The sequence below is a fragment of the Macrobrachium nipponense genome, chromosome 25 (assembly GCF_015104395.2).
Source record: "Macrobrachium nipponense isolate FS-2020 chromosome 25, ASM1510439v2, whole genome shotgun sequence".
Classification (NCBI taxonomy): Eukaryota; Metazoa; Arthropoda; class Malacostraca; order Decapoda; family Palaemonidae; genus Macrobrachium; species Macrobrachium nipponense.
This window is the reverse complement of record NC_087214.1, coordinates 48136565-48157728: the sequence shown is the minus strand read 5'-3', so window position 1 is coordinate 48157728 and position 21164 is coordinate 48136565. Positions and strand designations below refer to the sequence as shown.

General features: G+C 35.3%; 1 protein-coding gene across 1 annotated transcript in view; it reads left to right on the top strand.

The window, feature by feature from the left end:
- LOC135199203 (uncharacterized) overlaps positions 1–21164 on the top strand; it is a 94187-nt gene that overhangs the window by 72367 nt on the left and 656 nt on the right. Inside the window, exons 2-3 of the mRNA XM_064227075.1 lie at positions 20109–20264; positions 20712–20882. Coding sequence (XP_064083145.1) covers positions 20167–20264; positions 20712–20882 — 269 coding nt within the window. The 5' untranslated portion in view covers positions 20109–20166. The remainder of the gene's footprint in view (positions 1–20108; positions 20265–20711; positions 20883–21164) is intronic.

Here is a 21164-nt window from a genome sequence, read left to right as displayed (position 1 = left end):
AAATTGCTTTCTAAAATATGATTTCCGGACAGTTACATTTATATCAACATTCAGTACCAAATATTTCTTGACCTTCATTTTCAATAAACCTTACTCTAATAAATTTACATGCTTAGTTTTTTCGTTTGGTGCAGTTAATTTGGGTTAGTGCGCCAATGACTAGTTGCTCAGTACTGCCGACATCAGCTCCTCTGTAGCGCTTAACATTCCACATTACTCTTTCTCTCTTTCTTGATTAATTGCTACGTGACCTATTTAGTTTCTATGACGGCCATCTAGAGAAGTCCGTGTGTGTGTTCATCTTAGCCCTTTTGTTGGGCAAGAATGCCTCCAATCACCAAATCTGCAGCACAAGAGATAAATTCTACGCCATATTCATCTGCTGTACCACCTCCCAATGCTTCTCTAGCAATTAATTTTCCATATCTCCATTGTTCCTACTGCCATGAATACTGAAGTATTCATAACACCAACAACAATTCTCATACCTTTAACTGATATTTCCTCTGCAATTCCACAGGTCTATGTAAAATTCATGTTTTATTTCCATGGAATTCATTCGTTGATGCAAAGCACGCTACAATATTTATATTGGGTTGTTTTGCTTGAAACCTTGCCTGCAATAATCTATGGCTCTCTACGCCACAGTCGCTTTTTTCTGCTGTTGCTGTTAACGTCATAGCTACTCTCTCTCAACTAGTTCCATCTGTTCCTCCCGAATAAACATACACATTACCTTCATCCAATCTTTCCAGTAAATTTCTCATATATATATATATATATATATATATATATATATATATATATATATATATATATATGTATGTATATATATATCTATATATCTATATATACACATATATATATATATATATATATATATATATATATATATATATATATATATATATATATTATATAGATATATATATATTAATATATATCATATATATATATATATATATGTATATGATATATATATATATATATACATATATATATATATATATATATATATATTATATATATATATATATATATATTAAGAGAAGGAGAGAGACATTAACCAACCAAAGAATCATTGCAAAAAGCTCTTAGCGTGGTTTAACACTGGCATTCTCTGAACCCCGAGTTCTTTATCGTTTTATGTAAATAGCCATTCGGGGACCTCGGAATGAAACCGCTAACTATTTGCTTTTGGAGTTTTAAACAGCAGTGAACATCCCGTACCGAAAGAAACCGCAAACACACTCACTCATGACGTCATCGTGGTGAGATTCCGGAAAATAAAGCTGTTTAGTCCAGAGAGCGACTATGTATTCGGGGAGATAACTGAGACGATGTTGCATAATTAAACGAATTGCTGAATAAAACAGCGCGAGAAGTTTAAATAGACGCTATAATTGTCGTACGACGCAGTTTTTTTTTCTAGAAACAAATGACTTTTACACCCAGGTTTGTTTGTTTTTATTTCCTTATTTGCAGAATTATGTTTTATAGTTTTCTCTCAAGAAATCGCGGAGTAAGAACTGAAAAAGTGACAGAACTTTAAAACCTCCAGTAGGTTGTGCAACAAGTAAGCTTATTACTTATTCTCAGAAATATATAAAGCAAAACTAAAAAATTATCGAAATATTCCTATTACTTTGGAAGAAATTATGGATGGGATTTATCAGCCATAGCCTTAAGTTCTAATTAATTAGCTCAGTTTCATGGTAAAAATACAAAATGATTTCCATGTAATAATAACCGTTGTAATGAGCGAATTTTTGCAGACATTCGTATGAATAAATGATTTTCTAGATAAACAAAAGGTTCATTGATATTTCTTTACTTGGAGAAGTTATGAGATAAAGAGAGATAAAAGTAAGAAGACTGAGAGAGACAAATACTGATTGCTTCTCTCGGAGGCAGACAGACGAACGGGAATATTAGAGAAATAAATGGAACAATAAAACAAACATCGTAGCAGAGTAGTGCCTTCTACCGCCTCTGAGCCTCACACGGTGCACTGTGAGCATTACTTCAGGTTCTCCTATGTGTCTCTTCAGCTCCTAGCTGCAATGCCTTTCATGGCCTTTACTGTACCTCCGTTCTTATTATCTTTCTTCCATCTTACTTTCCACGCTCTCGTAAATATTTTTCATAGAGAAACCACGAGGTTTTCCTCCTATTTCGCCTTACAAACTTACTCTCAATTGTCATGGAGCATTGAACGACCTCATAGGTCCCAGCGCTTCGCCTTTGGCCTAAATTGTAGTACGTTCCATCCCATTCCTGTAGAAAGGACAAAGCCGTAAGTGAACTTTCACGGCCAGATCTCCACCCAAACAGGTTTTAACTCCGCTCTCATGAAAACCGACTCGGGGACCTGATATCGAAATCAGATTTTCGTAGCCATGAAACCCACTTATTCAATCCATCCACGAGACTGATCAGAGGATATTAATGGAGGCAGCAAACAAGTGGAGACACAGCTAAGTCCTCCCCAGTCTGAAATGTGGAAATTCGAACGAGTTAAACGGCGCTGTCACTGGATTTGCGTCCGGGAGAGATGAGAGGAACATTTGCCCTGACTTATCGCTCTGTTTTCCTACTTCTTCTTACGATTCCTATCGGAAGAAGAAGAAGAAGAAACGTAGATGCAAACTGCTGTGGGAAGGAAGGAAAGTGATCACAAGATTTATAACGATTTGTTGTTGTTCAATATTTGACTGATTGATTGAATATAAAATTTGGGCCAAAGGCCAAGCACTGGGACCTATGAGGTCATTCAGCGCTTAAACGGAAATTGATAGTATAAGTTTACAAAGGTGTAACAGTAGGAAAACCTCAAAGCAGTTGCACTGCTTAATCAAGTGTTAGGAGAGGTTGGAAAGTAAGATGGAATGAAGGGAATATGAAAGGAGGTACGGTAAAAGGAAAGAAAGGGGTTGCAGTAAGGGGCGGAAGGCACGCTGCAAAGAATCTTCAGTAATGCCTACAGTGCAGAGCATGAGGTGGACTGACGACACTACCCCCTAGGGAGTACAATATTTGAAACAGAAAGGTTAAGTTTTCCTCTTAACAGAAATAGCACGTAGCTGAAAAATAATGTATATTGAAAAATTAATATAGGAGAGAGAGAGAGAGAGAGAGAGAGAGAGAGAGAGAGAGAGAGAGAGAATCATTTCATAAGTAAAATATATAATAACACAGTCTCTAGAAATGCGTCCTCTGTCTGTGTGTCCGTGTGTCTGTCTACTAAATTATTTTTCCTCTCTCTGAGATTCACTTTCCTTTCATGAACTAAATAGCTTCCTATATACATGATATATCTCCAAGATTCTTCCTCGTTGACATAACTGAACTGAGTCAACTTGCAAATATTTCATTCGGTTTGCCTGTTTCAGTTACTTTAAAAATCTCATCACTTTCCTCCATCCATGAATCTTGATTCAATTCAGTATTTCTTAAAATGAGACTAGTGAGACACATTTCTAAAGCAATTTCTCGTTCTCTGTCTGCAGTTTTCCGGTGTAAATAGACGAAGCCTTAGACACTGATGTATTAGACAGGTAGTATTGATTTTCATTGCGTTTCGTACTAATATATTTTTCCCTGGTCAGGGCTGCTTCTTTCCATAAATATTTTTTTCAGTCTGTTACTTAAAATTTACTGCACTGGGATGATCATGTGGCCAGCTCATCTGCCTAATACAAACAATTAAATGCTCCAGATTGAGCCTCATGTTAGGATATAATCGACTTCATAAGACGTCTCAAGCATTTCAAACAGGACTATAAGACGGAATGATCCCTTTTTGAAACTGATAGAGAAGTTTCTTTTCTGGCAATCCATTGACCCCTGAACGTTTCATAAGTGAACCTGTCCTATTTTGTCAGCCAGTCCATATTCTGTTTTAGATTTTACCACCTTTTCTTTCAACGGATGATCTGAAATTCTATCCCCGTCTGAGAACATGAACCCAGAATATAGAAGGTTATTCCTGACTCATTTGACTTAATAAGGAACATTTGCAGAAAGAAATATCTGTTTGTCTGCACTTGGGTTTTGTATAGAGTTTTTTTTTTATGTAAAGGGTTAATCCCAATTGTTTTCCACAACCTAACATTGCAGAATCCTAAATCATGCACTATTGCCACCATTATATAACCTCCTATGTCAAATAATATATTTTTTCATAGATAGCTGATACGACAAAATCCAAGAATATGGGTTGCTTCCGTTTGCCCAGTTACCCATCAGCATTTTAGCATTAATTAACAATTGCAATAATCGACGACGACGAAATGCTTGTTTCCAGCGCTCTCAAAAATGATCTCTTTGGAAAACTGAAACACGTGATGTTTGTACGTTTGTGTTTTCATTCATTCGTGTATTAGAACATGCATTCAGACAAGCCCATACACAATGTTTTTGCGAACGATACAGACAATCATTCATACAATCGTTACTAAAGACGAAAGTGCTTGGATTTCTGCCTATCTTTTTCCTGTGGTATTCGCTTATTTAATGGAGTCACTCACATGCATCTACTGTCATTACTTAAAAAGAAAAGAGAGAAAAAAAATATATAAATATACATATATATATATATATATATATATATATATATATATATATATATATATATATATATGTGTGTGTACACACCCATAAGCACGTGCACACACACGCACGCATATATATATATATATATATATATATATATATATATATATATATATATATATATATATATATATATATATATCATACATATGTGTATATATATATAACATATATATATATATATATATATATATATATATATATATATATATGTATATTATACTATATATATAAATATATAAATATATATATATATATATATAAGTCATATCACATTTCCGTGATTCATATACATATATCGAGCTACACTGACGTTCCTGGATTTGAAAGGATCCAGGAGTTCGCGCCTTGGTCCGGGCAAGTCTATTATCGAGAAAAAATTCCCCCTTGGTTAAGCACATATGAAAATATATTAATTCCGAGGTAGAGCGAATTAGATATTAAAGGACATTGTAGCTCGATATATATATATATATATATAAATATATATATATATATATATATATATATATATATATATATATATATATATATATATATATATATATATATATATATATATATATATATTTATGTGTGTGTGCGTGCGCGCGTGTGTGCACGTACGTATGGGTGTGTATATATATATATATATATATATATATATATATATATATATATATATATATATATATATATATATGTATATATATATAATATATTTATTTTTCTTTCTTTTTAATTAATCACAGTAGATGTACGTGACTTCATTAAATAAGCAAACACCACAGGAAAAAAGATAGGCAAAAATCCAAGCGCTTTCGTCTTTACTAAAGAGCCCCATATGCAGAACGATTGTATGAATGATATGTATATATATATATATATATATATATATATATATATATATATATATATATATATATATATATATATATATATGACTGGTAAAAGTGTTCTGTAACAACAGAATTCCATCTAATAAAAGGAGCCCATAAAAACACCAAAATGTAGAGAGAAAAGTACTATATTTCAGAGACTGCTGTCTCTCTCTTCAGGTATATGAATGAGAAAAGTTTACAGAAAAGGTGGTATTATACCAAGAGATTCGTCCACAAGTAAGCCAATTTAGGTCACCCCCGCTGATAATCTTCCTTTAATCTTCTTAAGCGTTGGTTGAATGAACACTGCGTCGACGATGTCCGATGTCCAATTCCCTTTTGAGATGTTCATTACCTGCTTCTTCTCTGTTATTAAGGCCGATTCCATCATTTGACTCTTGTACCGGCAGTTGCTGCTATAAATTACACGTGACATATTCCAGTTTATTCTATGGTTATGTTCATTTATATGATTGAAAATAACCGAGTTCTGTTGTCCATACCTAACTGACCGTTTGTGTTGTATTAATCTCTGGGGAAGTGATTTACCTGTAAATCCGATGTAAGATTGGTCACAGTCCTGGCATGGGATCTCATATACCCAGAGTCTTTGGGCGCTTTGTTTTCTTTTGTTGGACGTTAATCAGGGATTTGGCTAAGGTATTTGGGTAGGTAATGCAAAAGGGTTGGATTTCCCAAGGGTGTGAGTTACTCTCTTAATCGTCTCCAGGTGGGGAATTTTTATTTTATTGTTGGGTGTGTCTCTGGTCTTGTCTTTAGGGGGTCGGTAGGAAATTACGTTTGCTTTTTGAATTGCTTTCTCAATTATATGGTCAGGATACTTTAAAGATGAAAGTTGCTTGCGAATTAGTTCAAATTCTTTTTCCAGGAAATCTGGGGAACAAATTCGTAAGGCTCTTAAGAATAGGTTGCTAGCTACCTATCTTGATAGTATTGTCATGATAGCTAAAGTAGTGAATATATGAAAGTGAGAACGTTGGTTTTCTGTATATGGTAAATTTGTATTCTGTCGTGTCTCTGATTATTAAAACATCAAGAAAAGGAATTTTGTTGTCTGTTTCCCATTCAACTTTAAATTTGATGCTGGGCACTAATGCGTTTAATTTTGAGAGGAATTCATTAAAATTACCCCACTTATTATCCCAAAATGTTAGTATGTCATCCACGTATCTCATCCACAGCATGTTTTTGGGTTTTATTGCATTTATTACTGTAGTTTCAAAGTATGCCATGTACAGATTGGCTAAAATAGGACTTAAAGGACTACCCATATACTACACCGAATTTTTGCTTGTAGAATGATTCCCCGAATGAAAATACGTTATTAGATGCACATAATTCAACTAACTTTATTATTTTGTCAAGTGCCAAAGGGAAATGATCTGAATAGGGGATAATTTTCCCTTAAAAACTGAAGAACGTCCTGTACTGGTACTTTTGTGAATAGGGAGTCTACGTCAAGGCTTAAAAGTTTTATGTTGTGAAGTGGTATATGTGCTTCTCTGAATTTGTGACAAAAGTCTTCCGAATGTTTGATGTGACTGGGAGAAAAAGTGCCTAAAAAAGGAGAAAGGAGGCCAGCTAACCATTTAGAAATTTTGTAATTGAAAGCTCCGGTGCATGAACGATAGGTCTGAATGGAAGATTGTCTTTGTGAGTTTTGGGAATACTCTTTTTGTCTTGGCCAATTAATCTTACTTTCCGAAAAAATTCTGTGGGAACGTTCTGGAGGGGATTTTTCGTCAGTTTTTCGTAAGTATTTGTGTCGCTAAGGAGCTGGTTGATTTGTCGAGGTAGAAGTCTTTGTCCATTATTACAATTTTGCCGTCTTTGTCGGATCTACTTATTATAACATCTAACTTTTTTAGCGAGTGGATGGCTATCATGAATCTGCGGGGAACAGGATATTTCTTATGAAGGTCAGTTAAAGCATTTAGTAACACTCCTTTTAAACATATCTCTTCACGGCTGTAGTTTTTGTCAGATATGAATTTATCAAAAGCCACTATGAAGTCTAGGTTGTTTTTGCGGTCTGGCATTAGGGCAAAGGATAAGCCTAAATTTAAAACTAAATGTGATTTACAGTAAGGGGGGTGTTGGATAAGTTTAAAACTTTGTCTTGTTGTTCAAGATTATTCCATGCGCTATTATCTATAGGTTATTTAACTTGGCGTAAAAGTCTGTTGGAATGAGTCACGCTATTATAGGCAGCAATTTGTCGGAACAGAATGAAATCAGCATACCCTGTATACGTGGTCCGTAGTGAGGAGGCGAAGATTAGATTGAGTTCCATATATCACTCTGCGTAGCACGAAGATGTCGTTTCTCGTATTGGTGATTCTTTCTTCCAGGAAAATCTTGTGTGTAGAGAGGAAGGGGTTTGATTGCAGAGTCCATCTCCCGAATCCGTACATTTTTGGAAGTACTTGTTCTTTGAGGCATTCTTCCAAAAAGTGTTTTTGGTTTTTCAGCCGGTGTAGTCTGTTCAGTTCTTTTTCAAACTTGCGGAAAACTGGCTTGACTTCTGGAAGTGAGTGAAGAATCGTGGAAAGGCGGGTGAATTCCATGATGGGCTGACAATGACTGGTAAAAGTGTTTCTGCCTCACCTTCTGCATAGAAGTATTATCTGATATGCTTGACACGTATTTTTGCCATGAAATTATCTTGCCTTTAATTACTTCCTTCCTAAATTTAGCAGAAATCTTATTAAAATATGGTTTCAATACACTAGGCGTGGCCTAAAAACCCGTAAGTTCAATGCCTTTCATATATGCAAAATATGGGTTATGCAATGCATAATGGGTTGAATACTTGCATATACTACTGTGGCAACCTCTGGCGCGGCCTAAAAACCCGGAAGTTCAATATCTTATTATAAAAGTAGCAAGTGGCTTTGAGGTGGGAGTAAATAAGGCAACTTTGCAGTTTCCTTAAAGTTAGCATACTGGATACGTCCCTTGGTGCGCACTAAGTTCTGTTGACCCACATATAAATTTAACTGAAAAGCAAAATTCTTAATGTCAGCTGAAACTTTTAGATCACTGTCAAAAAGATCCGCGACTAAAGTAGGATGATGTTGCTGCTGTGTCAACCTTAATAAGTAAAGTAGTGGATCAAGTGGAAATTGATAACCAGTTATTATACTAATAAATTTCAGGACTAAAAGCATCACTCGCTTTACTTTAATTAAGTTATATTAACAGTCAAATTCAATAATTACAGGGGGAGGCAGCCTGGTTCAGCAATGATCTCATTAACACTCACGTTCAATGACATATTAGCTAAATACTCCTTTTGAGGATAATAATCTTCACTAATCAACCAGTCTGGTCCATACATCCACAAAGAAGTAGGCAATATTTTAATATCACTACCTCTTGACAAAAGGTCAGCTGGGTTCTACCTAGAGCTAACACACAGAATGGGAAATGCTAAGTCTCTAGTTTCTTTAACCCTATTTCTCACATAAGGGTCTTGACACTTATCACTTTTGATTCGTGCTATAGTGACTTCACTGTCACTCCAAATAAAACAAGATTGAAATTTAAGAGATGACTGCTTCATCAAAGTGTTTGCCAGTTTACAACCAATATTTACGAATGTCAACTCCAATTTTGGCATGGCTAGCTTCTTTTGGGGACAAACTCTAGCTTTACTAACTAACAAATTTCCGGTATGGGAACTCAAATCAACTGAGTATGCAACAGCACCAAAGGCCTTTTGTGAAGTGTCACAAAATATATGCAGCTGACATTTTCTTGGGAAAACAGTAAATCTAGGTAATTCTATGCTAGAAACTGCAAGAAATTGCTCTTTAATTCTGTTAAATCTCTCAATAATCTCTGGGTTGACTGGTTCATCCCATTTCAAATTTACTTTCCACAAATCTGAAATAAATATTTTCCCTAAAATTACTACAGGGGAGACCAAACCCAATGGGTCAAAGACACTTGCTACACATGACAAAATAGAACGTTCGGTGACTGATGAGTCATCACACTACAGGGTTTCAACATTTATACATCTGAAGAAATTGTTCCTGTTAATTCCTAAAACTGAAGTTGCACCATTCGGTATTTACCAATTTCTCTGCACAAGTATATTAATTAAATTGTGCACTGTTTGACGTCCATTCCTGTAGTGGCATACCTCCCTGCTCTAATATATCATTAATAACAGGGTAGTCAGTTAACATTTGTTCAACATTCTCATAAGTACATAGAAAATTATCTACATAAAAGCACATCAGAGATTTTGCCAAGGGGTGTGAATGGTTGTTTAAGTGATAATTTAAGGTACTTTGTAAAAGGAAAGGTGAACAATAAGCACCAAAACATACAACTTTAAATCTGTATGATACAATACTAAATGGGTCTGTGGGGTCTGTCATCCAAATGAATCGACACCAATCTCCGGATGATTCATCAATCCCAATCCTGAGGAATGCTTTGCTTATGTCTGAAATAACTGCCCAAGGATTGGTTCTAAATGCAAGAAGTGATTCAAACAACTTAGTGGTCGAAGATGGTCCTGTAAGTCACCATTCATTTAGGGAATAAGTGCCAGACCTTTTAAAAGAGGCATTCAATACAGTACGTATTGGGGTTGTACTCGAGTCCTTCTTTACATGATGATAGGGCAAATAGAGACCTTTGATTGGTTCAGATGGTGAAATACTTTCAATAAATCCTAAACTCAAATACTCAGACAAAATACTACTATAATGATGCCAAAGTAGAGGATCACTAATGAATTTCCCCATCAAGGACTTCAATTGTCCAAGTGCTATATGATAATTTGTAGGAGGTCTGCAACTTGACTTAAATGGCAGACTTACAACATACTGGTTATTAACCTTATGAACAGACTGCTGCTCAAACTGTTCAACCGTTCTTCTCTCCTCTGGTGAGGAGTCAAAGTCCTTTATTCCTATGGCATCCAATTCCCAAAGATTTTATATGCCACAACACTCACTACAGAGGTCCCGTTACACCAACACATATCATACTACCTGCTGGGTGCACCATTGGAAAAACTTTAATTCATAATAGTCCGGAAAATAATAGAGTCATATATTAAAGATCCCATGCAAGTGCGGTAGTTTTTATTCAAGACAATCTGGGAAGCCACTCGAAAAACGCATTTTAAATCATAAATATAATATACGAACAAATAATACAAGCAATGCTTTATGTGTTCACAGTAGTAAGTGTAATGTACCGCTTGACTGGCTCGCGTCAAAGATTTTGTTTAAGAGCACAGGAAATTTGAAAGAAATTTGATAGAGACAGCTTGCATTGTTCACAGCAAAGGAAAGAATTTTAATGTATCGCCTGGTTTGTATAAATTAGATCCTTTTATCTTACATGTCATGAAACGTCAGTACATTAACTATCATATAGTATACGCTTGTTAATATGTACTGTATGTTATGCTGTTTCATTTGATATTTGGTATTTTTCATTTGTTCAACTACTATTCTTGTTTTATTGTTATTTTACTGCTGAATAGTTTGTACCTCAAACTGTTAGTTTTTCGTAACTGTATGTTTAAAATTTTAGGCCTTTCTTGGCTACATACACTGTAAACTTTATCTTTCCTTAATAACCGCTCCAAGAAGAGGTCCATTGGAGGACGAATATTGGGCATTTCCTCCTCTTTTCATTTTCCTCCGTGGCATCACCTTTATTCATACATAGCATTACGTTTTATATATTTCGTGATCAAGTGATCTGTGAAGTATTTTGGTGCTATTCAAATAGCAGAAAAAAGGACTGTATTTAATTTTTCCCTTCCCTCAACACCTTGAAACAAAGCAAAAGTGGATGCATCTCTTTCGAAGTAAATACGATTTCAGTCCTTCTGCACACCAAATATGCAGTAAGCATTTTGAATTAAGCTCATATAGAAGAGAATTCAAGCAGGAACTTCTGGGATTACATGTACCATCAGTTAGATACAGACGTCTCAAGAGCCAGGCGCCTCCAACTCTTCTGGAAAACCTGCACTGGAATTGCACTACGGACTTCATAAAGGTTGCCGACTCATGGCTCGACTTGTTCAATTGAAGGGCGCCATACGATGCAAAAAGATCTAGAATTACATACGGACTGAATTTGAGTGAACAAAACAGAATACTGGAGGACAGGAAATCACTGCAAAAACAATGAGTGTGTGCAAGAGTAAAAGTCGCTATCAGTTCTAGAAAGGATTTGTTATTTCATGTCGGTCTTTACCTCGGGTATATGGTATGCTATAAAGTAGGTATAATGTGGCATGCATATTAACATAATCGCTTAATCAAGATGGAGAGAAACATATGCTTGGTTATTTTAGACAAATGGGAATTTCCTATGATCATCCATCAGCAGTTCCATTTAAACATAAGAGTGAAATCGTACCTTCTTGGGAAAGAAATTTCACTTCATCGAGAATACTTGCCATTCCAGCAATGCATGCCATGATTACAGTAAGTCTAAAGGGCCCCTTAGACGTTACGACCGACGGATCAGGTTCCGTTCTGTCTCCGGCATCTGTGTTGCCCATAGACGTTCAGATTCACTTCAGTTTGCCGAAACCTGGTAGAGTGAGGACATGGCCGCTCCGCTCAGTGATGACGCTATAGACCGCTCTTGCAGCTGAAACCAGAAACCCCCAGCGACAAAGGAGAGCCAGAATTGAACTATGGTTGAAAAAATTAAATTAATTGTCTCACAATTGTTTATTTAATTAATTGAAACTTTACCCTGGTGACTGGTTCGATTTTTGGAGAAGCAGACCGACATGGAATTATTACATAAAAAAATAAAAAACCTACACACAATCAAAATCAATGTACGAGAGGTTGCTGGACACACTTCGCTTACACGCTACAAGTCGTTCCTTGGGGCATAATAATCCCAGAGACATGTAAAGGAATTATTCAAGTTACGCAACACGAGTTTACAAAGGTGTTGCATACACAGCATCTTTCATATTCTAATGGTATACGGCCTGGTGTAGGTACAGTAGGTCTACAGTTCCGTTAAAGCAGAATAGGCGCTTAAACCTACGGTTCTGTACCCAAGTAAGAATACAAATTTCAGATATTTTCTACACCAAATTCTTTATTTAAACAAGGAAAATTTAAATATTATTGAAAGTATTGTCATAAACTTATTTTTTGTGCGACAAATAGCAATGTAATTTGAACAACATTGCCACTAATACGTGCAGATATAGCATACAAACACAATACGTAAATACATAATATACTCACACATTAGTATATATATATATATATATATATATATATATATATATATATATATTTGGTGTGTGTGTGCGTATGTACTATTGTTTAAATTGCATTGTTATTTTCCATACATAAAATAATAAAAATAAAAAGTCTGGATGAACAATATATTCAATAATATTTCAGTGTTCCAAGCATAAACTAAAAATGTTGTGTACAAGAGTTGAAAAATGTACACTTCACTTACTTGGCTGCAGAACCGTAGGTTTAAGTGCCTATTCTGCATAACGGATCATAGACCTTCCGTATACTAAACTACCGTAAATGCCATTAGACTATGCAAGATGCAACATTTTATATATATATATATATATATATATATATATATATATATATATCATCCTTCAATTTTCCAACTAATTTATCATAAGCCTAATTTCCCTCTCCTACGACGTTCAATGAACTCCTCCCAGAACTCATTATCTGCGGACGTAGCTGCCATGTTGCCGCTTCAGCGTCTCGTTGAAACTGAAGTAAATCTTCAGATCACGCCATAGCATAGACGTGGAGGCCTCAGGTCACCTGAACTACATTGAATGCCACGAACCTGGCAACGGCAGGTTGCGAGTTGGTCGGAGAGGCCGACGGACTCCGCCCACTTTTGGTCGGACGATAACCCCAGACACTTCCGATTCAGATAACCGGATCCGGCGATCGTAACGTCTATGGGGTCCTTAAAGGAGTGTTCACTAACCAGAAAAAAAATCAAATGACAACATGTTAGGGAATCAATCCATTGGAAAATGAACTCTCTGTCTGCCATGATGTTGCTTCTATGGATGAAGATGAAGACATAATTGAAGAAACTAGAAATGCTCAGGATTTTGAGGAACAGACGAAAATTTTGGAAAAGGTTGCTGATGGAGAGGGGCTTCGTTACATTGGTGGTTACGTAGCATTTAGATTCCCACTCTATCAGCTTCTGGGGTGTAAGGTGAAAAGTGTGAATGGCAATTGGATCAACGTTGTTGTAGAAAGAAGAGAAGATAAACTAAAATTACGAGGCACCGAATTATTTTCGAAATGAAGGAAAATGGAAACATTGCTCAACATCCAGTATGGAGACAGTTTCATTAAAACCAGGAAGGGAAGCAGTGCGGTATTTGGCACTCCATATTGAAAAGTATGTCTCTCTCTCTTTCTCTCTCTCTCCTAATGTCACCCATATTTTGTACGGTGTCGCATTTTCTTTTCAGAATAAGAGTTCTAAATGATAAAATAAAATATGACTGGCCAAAATAAAAGAAATGGCTTAATTGATTAAAGTGATGTCAGAGACTTGTAAATGGGTCATAATGTCGTCTTCAGTGACGTAAACAGTTTTGTAAAGAAATGGTTCTAACTTTAAAATTAGATACTTTCATGTCCTGTAAAGTTTTTTTCAGGTTGGTCTTGTAAAAAAGTGTTTCTTACTTAAAAAATATTTCATTTTTTATGTCCTGTAAACTTTATTACGTTATATAGAACGTTCATAAGTATGTAATATATATATATACACACACACCTACTAATACATACACATACATAGATGAAAACAATAAGAAGAGCTTGTAGTCCGACAAACTGCCGTCCAAGTGAGGGATTTAAATGTCCCAGAACAACCCCCGAAGTGAACTTACCTATCTCCTCTCTTTACCTTGATGTGCGCTAGAGAAGTGTACATGGGAAATGGGAGAACGCACATCAGGATAGACTAACGTGCGTGCATTCGTGTGTTCATTCGTCCGTTAGAACTAATGAATGAGATATAATCTCTAGTATGGGAATTAATGGGGATTACGGGGCTGCCGAAGTGTGGAAATAACGTCACTAATACGGCTTATCTTGTCCACATTGTGATTAGGTGTGGAGTGTGGAATCCAAACATAAAAATTTCCACGCTTTTTACTTAAAAAGCTTATGCTAGTTGAAATCTAATAATAAGTTATGACAATATTTTACTATTCTATTTTATAAGTCACACACAAATATCCATAAAATATAATTAGTTTTATCCTTTTTAATTTGTGGATGCGTTTGGATATTTATCACATGTATAACGCTGACCGTTGATTCATGTGCAAACCAAGACCTAGAATATAAACTAGATCTTGGCCGTACGAACTGGCTGGCTCCAGCTCCATCCAGCCTCAGTTACCTTTTCAAAATTATTTTCAATCTGGTCCTCAACAAAATCTACATTTATTCTTTTTCATAATACTAGAGAGTATTCTTAAATTGCTAGTTTTGATTATATATTCTTGAAATTTTTGTGAAATGTATGCATACATTAATACTGCCATTTGGTAGCAAATTATTTTTCAGCGATGCACTTTACAGCTTAGCAACACACATTGCAATTTTTGCATGTGAAAATGATTAATGTGCCTGTATAATCAGTTTGGTTATTCTACAACTACGGTGACTTAAACTTTTGAAATGAACGGGCTTTAATGATTTCATAACTGCAATTCGTATAACGTCAGACCTTAGTAAAAATCATAGGTCTAGTTTACCGGTATAGATGAAAGCGCTCATGATTTCGTTGTCAGTTGATACTGCCCTAAATGAATGACAATGTGTATAACAACGATAAAAGTGAGAAATTATATAATGTAGTGATAATTAAATCATGTAAAATTAAATGGTTCAGTACATTAGCCTAGGTCCAGGATACGTTGCCAGTTTACTTTACTCTAAAAAATAAGAATAGTTATATTACATGGTGCTTCCTATTACATTTGTAGCTTCAAAATATTCTTTATGAAAGTGATTGTAATTATGTCGTTGCAATGATACAATACAGTGATAATAATTTTTTAAGTTCACTTGCGAGTATATATATATAACCAAGTGTTAGTTGGCCCAAGATATAGGTCTAGTCATTATATTTATCTAGGACTATTATTGCTTGGAGGTCATTCCTTATCTTTATGGGATTCATAGTCTTGTGTTCATGTTTTTACGGTAATCCCCCCAACGGCTTCTACTAAATACGCCGTAATGGCGGATACATAGGGGGTTCAAACCGGTGTGGGTCACTATCTAGGAAAGATCTGATCGAACGAACTCATGAACATACACCTCGATAAACACACAAACGATCTTACGTCTGTTTTGTGAAATCTGAAACAGGTTCCCACGACAAGCTACGAATTGAAGAGTAGCCATTCACGTACGGTAATTATTGTGTCTCGTACGATATACGATGTCAGCAGCTGTATAGGTATCGTACGTATTGTATGATAATTCTGTGCTTCAGTAGATATATAATATATATATATATATATAATATATATATATATAGATATATATATATATATATTACTATATATATATATATATATATAATTTCTATCACATTACCGTGATTCATATACATATATCGAACTACAAATGTCCTTTAATATCTAATTCGCTCTAACCTCGGAATTAATATATTTTCATATATGCTTAACCAAGGGGGAATTTTATTAAGCAGAGTTAATTAATTTTATTCCATTTTAATGTTAGTTAATTTTGGGAAATAAAAAGAAAAAATATATTTTTTGTAAATACGGGAGTTTATTTTGCCTAGCTTACTCTTTCAGCCAACTCCTGAGAGTGATCTGCAACGGAACGAGGGTAGGTTTAGTTGCCAGTAGCAGTTTGTTTCATTTTGTTTAAATGAGTGTCATTTGACCTTAAAAATCCTTAGTATATATGTATATATATATATATACATGTACATATACATATATATATACATATATATATATATATATATATATATATATATATATATATATATATATACATCATATATATATTCATACATATACATATACACTGAAGCACAGAATTATCATGCATATACGTACGATGCCTATACAGCTGGTGACATCGTATATCGTGTATGTGTATATATATATATATATCTATATATATATAGATATATATATTCTATTGTTATATATAATATATATAGTATATTATATATAATATATATATACATATGTATATATTATACTATATGATAATTGTTATATTTAATATATATATCTACTATATATATATTATAATATACACTGAAGCAGAGAATTATCATTTTATACGTACGATACCTATACAGCTGGTGACATCGTATATCGTATATATATATATATATCAGACCAATCTGTCATTATCATGGTTTAATACGGATATTCGATACCAGCTGTTGGTATCGTACGCATTATAGCACGATAGTTCTGTTTCACGAAGAAGAAAACAATATTAAAGACCTATAATAAGGTAATTTAACATTATTATGATTCAGTACGATATACGATATCAAACCGTTGGCGAGGTAGTTTGTGCTTCATCAAATAAGGAATATTTTAGACCTAAAAAAAAGTAGGTTCGGTCTTAGTCCCAAAAATGAGATAAATTATGAGAAATATCTACAATATGCAAAATATATCCCCAAATATGTTGGCAACACTCCACTGAAATATTGGCATCATGGAAGACTTTTAAGAATTTTGATAAACATCATAAAAATATTATATTTGAGAATTGAAATTCTTGTTTGCATGTGACGACTTAACAAGTACTAGATAGATATATATTATATATATATATATAATATATATATATATATAATATATATATACTATACATATATATATCTCTATATATATATATATCAATATCTATTTATATATATATAGTATTTCCCTTTTATTTCTCCATTTTGTGAGTGTTTTATCCCAAGCAGAAAACTGGTAACATGGCAACTACAGAAAAGTATCCTTGAAATAAGACTCACTGTTGACAATACGTACTGTAGTAGATTCACATCAACCGTGCATTTGATGTCTAGGCCAGTCCCTTACGATGCTCTTGATTGGCTGTTGATAAGCCAATCACAGGGCTGTTAACTCTCAGTCTCTTTCGAGAGTTCACAAGGGTAGGATCTATGTTCCACCTCTCCTGAGGGATACGTCTTTCAAAAGTATCCCTCAGGAGAGGTGGAACATACTTCCTGCCTATGTGAACTCTCTAGAGAGACTGAGAGTTTCCAGCCCTGTGATTGGCTTATCAACAGCCAATCAGGAGCGTTGTAAGGGACTGGCCTAGACATCAAATGCACGGTTGATGTGAATCTACTATAATCGTAAGCGGACGTGAGTCTAGTTGAAAGTCGTGTGACTGTTCCAACTCACACCTATCTATGGATTTCTTCCTTGTTTTTACGAATTTTCACTGTTAATCTTTGGCAATCTTACTGTGAAAATGCCAAGGAAAAGCAAGAGTATTATCAAGCTTTTAGAGAAAACCAGGAAGAGAGGAATAGCCAGCAATAAATAGGAAAAAAAGAAGAAAAATCTGGTGCCTGGCATCTCTCTAACAGTCTGGGTCATGATCAGCTGATCGACCAAACCAACAAAAGCTGCCTCCATCCAAACAAAGGTTAGCAGAAGTAATGCTAAGAAGACGAAAAGATTATTTGAAAATGTACAGAGAGTACAGTTTTTTTTTTTCTATAAAAACTATTTGTAGAATAACAGGCCCCATCTACGATGCAAATGAAGGTTTAAGGAGATGAAGACACGATGAAGAAGTAAGATATTTTAAGCAGACAAACCCTAATACATAACTGGTTATATTCATAAGATCGCAGAGGATATGTTAAGCAGGACGTGTGTTAGAATGGAAGAGGGAAGAACGTCTAAAAAATGGTTATGGAAGGGTCAACAGAAGGGAGACGACCAGTTGGGAGAGACCGAGGATGAGGATGGGAAGATGTGGAAAGAGATCTAAGAGAACTGGGAGTGGAGGAAACTGAGAATAACTGGGGCAATGCAGCACTCAACAGGAGAACTTGGAGACAGAGGTCTGGTGCAGGCGGCTGTGGGTCACCAAGAGGCCTGAGAGCCAATGGAGTGAGTGAGTGAGAGTGAGTAAAAGTGAGGAATGCAAAATGAGTGGCAAGATGAGAAAACATTGTGGAGAAGGAATTTTGTCAGTTTTTTGAACAAGGGCTTGGAAAATTTAGTTAGTAAACTTGTGAGTTCTGAGTACATTTCCTGACCAAGATGCGCCTTTATCAGTAGGCTCAGAACCACCATCACGTGGTTTCTGTAAATGTGACGAACATTTATGGAGTGTTGAAGTAGAATTACAACATCTGAGAGAGGGGAAAATCAGAATTACTACTCATCCACCATGAAGATAGTTTACTTAAGCATGCTCGAAGGTGTGTCTTGAACAGATACTGGAGAAAATTGTGCAGTTTTTGACAAAGGGCCAGTCAGCAAATGATAATGGCTAAAATACAGAAGAAAAATAACTCAAATTATGGTAGAAAACTCAAGAAACACGTAGATTAATCTGCACAATTCAATTTTGTTTATTATGCAAACAGGCTTGGTTGACATCCAGATGAAAAGAGGCGCAGGAAGATAGCACCAAGAGTGTTCCAGGGGCATTATAATAATGTCTAGAAACAGTGCTGAAGGTTGGGAAGTGGCCCATACTTGGTAAAACGAATTCCCTCTGATGATATGCTGTTCTGAGAATGCCACAGAGGTGAGGCATCTTGAGGTACAGCAGAAGTGAAACAATCTTGGCTCAGACAGCCATAGGGAACATACACCTTCACTTGAGAGTGCATTATTCTCCTTAACAAATGAATATTCTATCAATCTGTGGGCAATATCATCAATAATGGCCAGCGCATCTAGTATCGAGTATTAGAAACGTGGAAAACTCTGACATGCGTTTCCCGGAGTTTCATGTTTTCTAATCTAAAATGTCATTCAGACTGCTACTACTCTGGCAATTGTTCAGTTTGCTTAATCATTTTTCATATTTGAAATTGAAAACTGATACTTTTCTTCAAAGTATAGGCTGGCCAAATGTCTGATAAGTTGGATCTCAGGTGTCTGTATTAGGGTTTATGATTTTACACGAGTGAAATACAAGACAAAAATTTTGTTTGCCTAGCAAAACATAACCAAAGACCTACTCCAGAAAAAGTTACCACCAATCTGTTTACTTTAAAATTAATATTTATATATTTGTGCTGTATTTAGTGATGAAATTCAGTTAAACTCTGTCTGTAGATGCAGCATCTTAAGCACCTTCTTCATCCTAACTGATTATGGACCTGCACCCATGACAATAGATATGAGGAACTTAGTGGTGGATTTGATGTACATGCGCTCTGAACACTCGTCTGAAACTTAATGGCAACAGTCAACTAACACAAATAAATGTTTGGTGTTCAAAGCCTTTGATGAAGACTAAATGTAACATTTGACAGTTCAAACTGCTGCTTCGATCTCTAAACAGGCAAACTCGCATTCACTTTCAGAATAATCTTGCAGTTATCATATTCCCTCTGCCTGGAGTGGAAACCATCTTGATTTGCCATGTCAGCAGTATTTGCAAGTACAACATTCCAGAGAATAACTGGAAAGCTGTGGATAGTTGGCTCTGCCTCAGTTTCTCCTAATATTTTTCAGTCAAGGTAAGGAGCGCTTTCTGTCTGTATGTAAGTGTCTGACATATGCAACCACTAGAATTTTAATGCTGACATTTGTTGAGACTTTCTGTCTAACTGTCAGACACATTCAATCACTGTAGGAAAAAGAAGACTATGTTAAATTGATGCATATCTACCATTCAGAGTTATTAAAAAAATTGTATCACTAAAGAACCAGACTTTTGACGTTTACTTGCGAAGATAGCGCAAGCTTAAAATGTGATCAGCTTATTATTTAATCCTCTAACTTATTGTACGCAAGCAGCAAGATCTTATCACTTGATTCAAATAATACACCAAATGCTGCTAAATTTATGCCTTTAAATAACAAATAGCAGGATCCCCAGTATACAAACTGTCTCCAATGAAGAATTCTTATCATATAGCTAAACAGATAGTAAACATGAATATTCTTCCTTTATGTTTGGACAGATGGAAGAGTACAGACAACATCAAGTGGTTGTGGAGAGCCAGTGATGGGACCAAGGAGGTACACAGAGCCAATGATAAGGGTTATGGAGTTGGGGGCTACAGTGTGACTTTTAATAGCACCAAACCGCTGAGTCCAGACTTATTCAGAGAGGCTGTCGAACACCTTCACAGGTTGGTGGTCCATTTCCAAAAAATACCGTTGATTTTAACCTTTTAGAGGCTCTTCAAGACTGATAAAATTTGGAAGATTACTGCAAATGGTTGTGGAAAGCATAGTGAAAAGAATATCAGTGAATAGACTTAATGGTTGATTGAAAAACAATCTCCTGAAGAGCCTAGGGACTCTGGAGATTGACAATTGATGATTAGACTTATATGGAGCCAAACAGTAAAGTGTAGGGGAGGATCTGGTGTGACAGACAATGGAACACAGTTAGGCTTAAGATCTGGCAG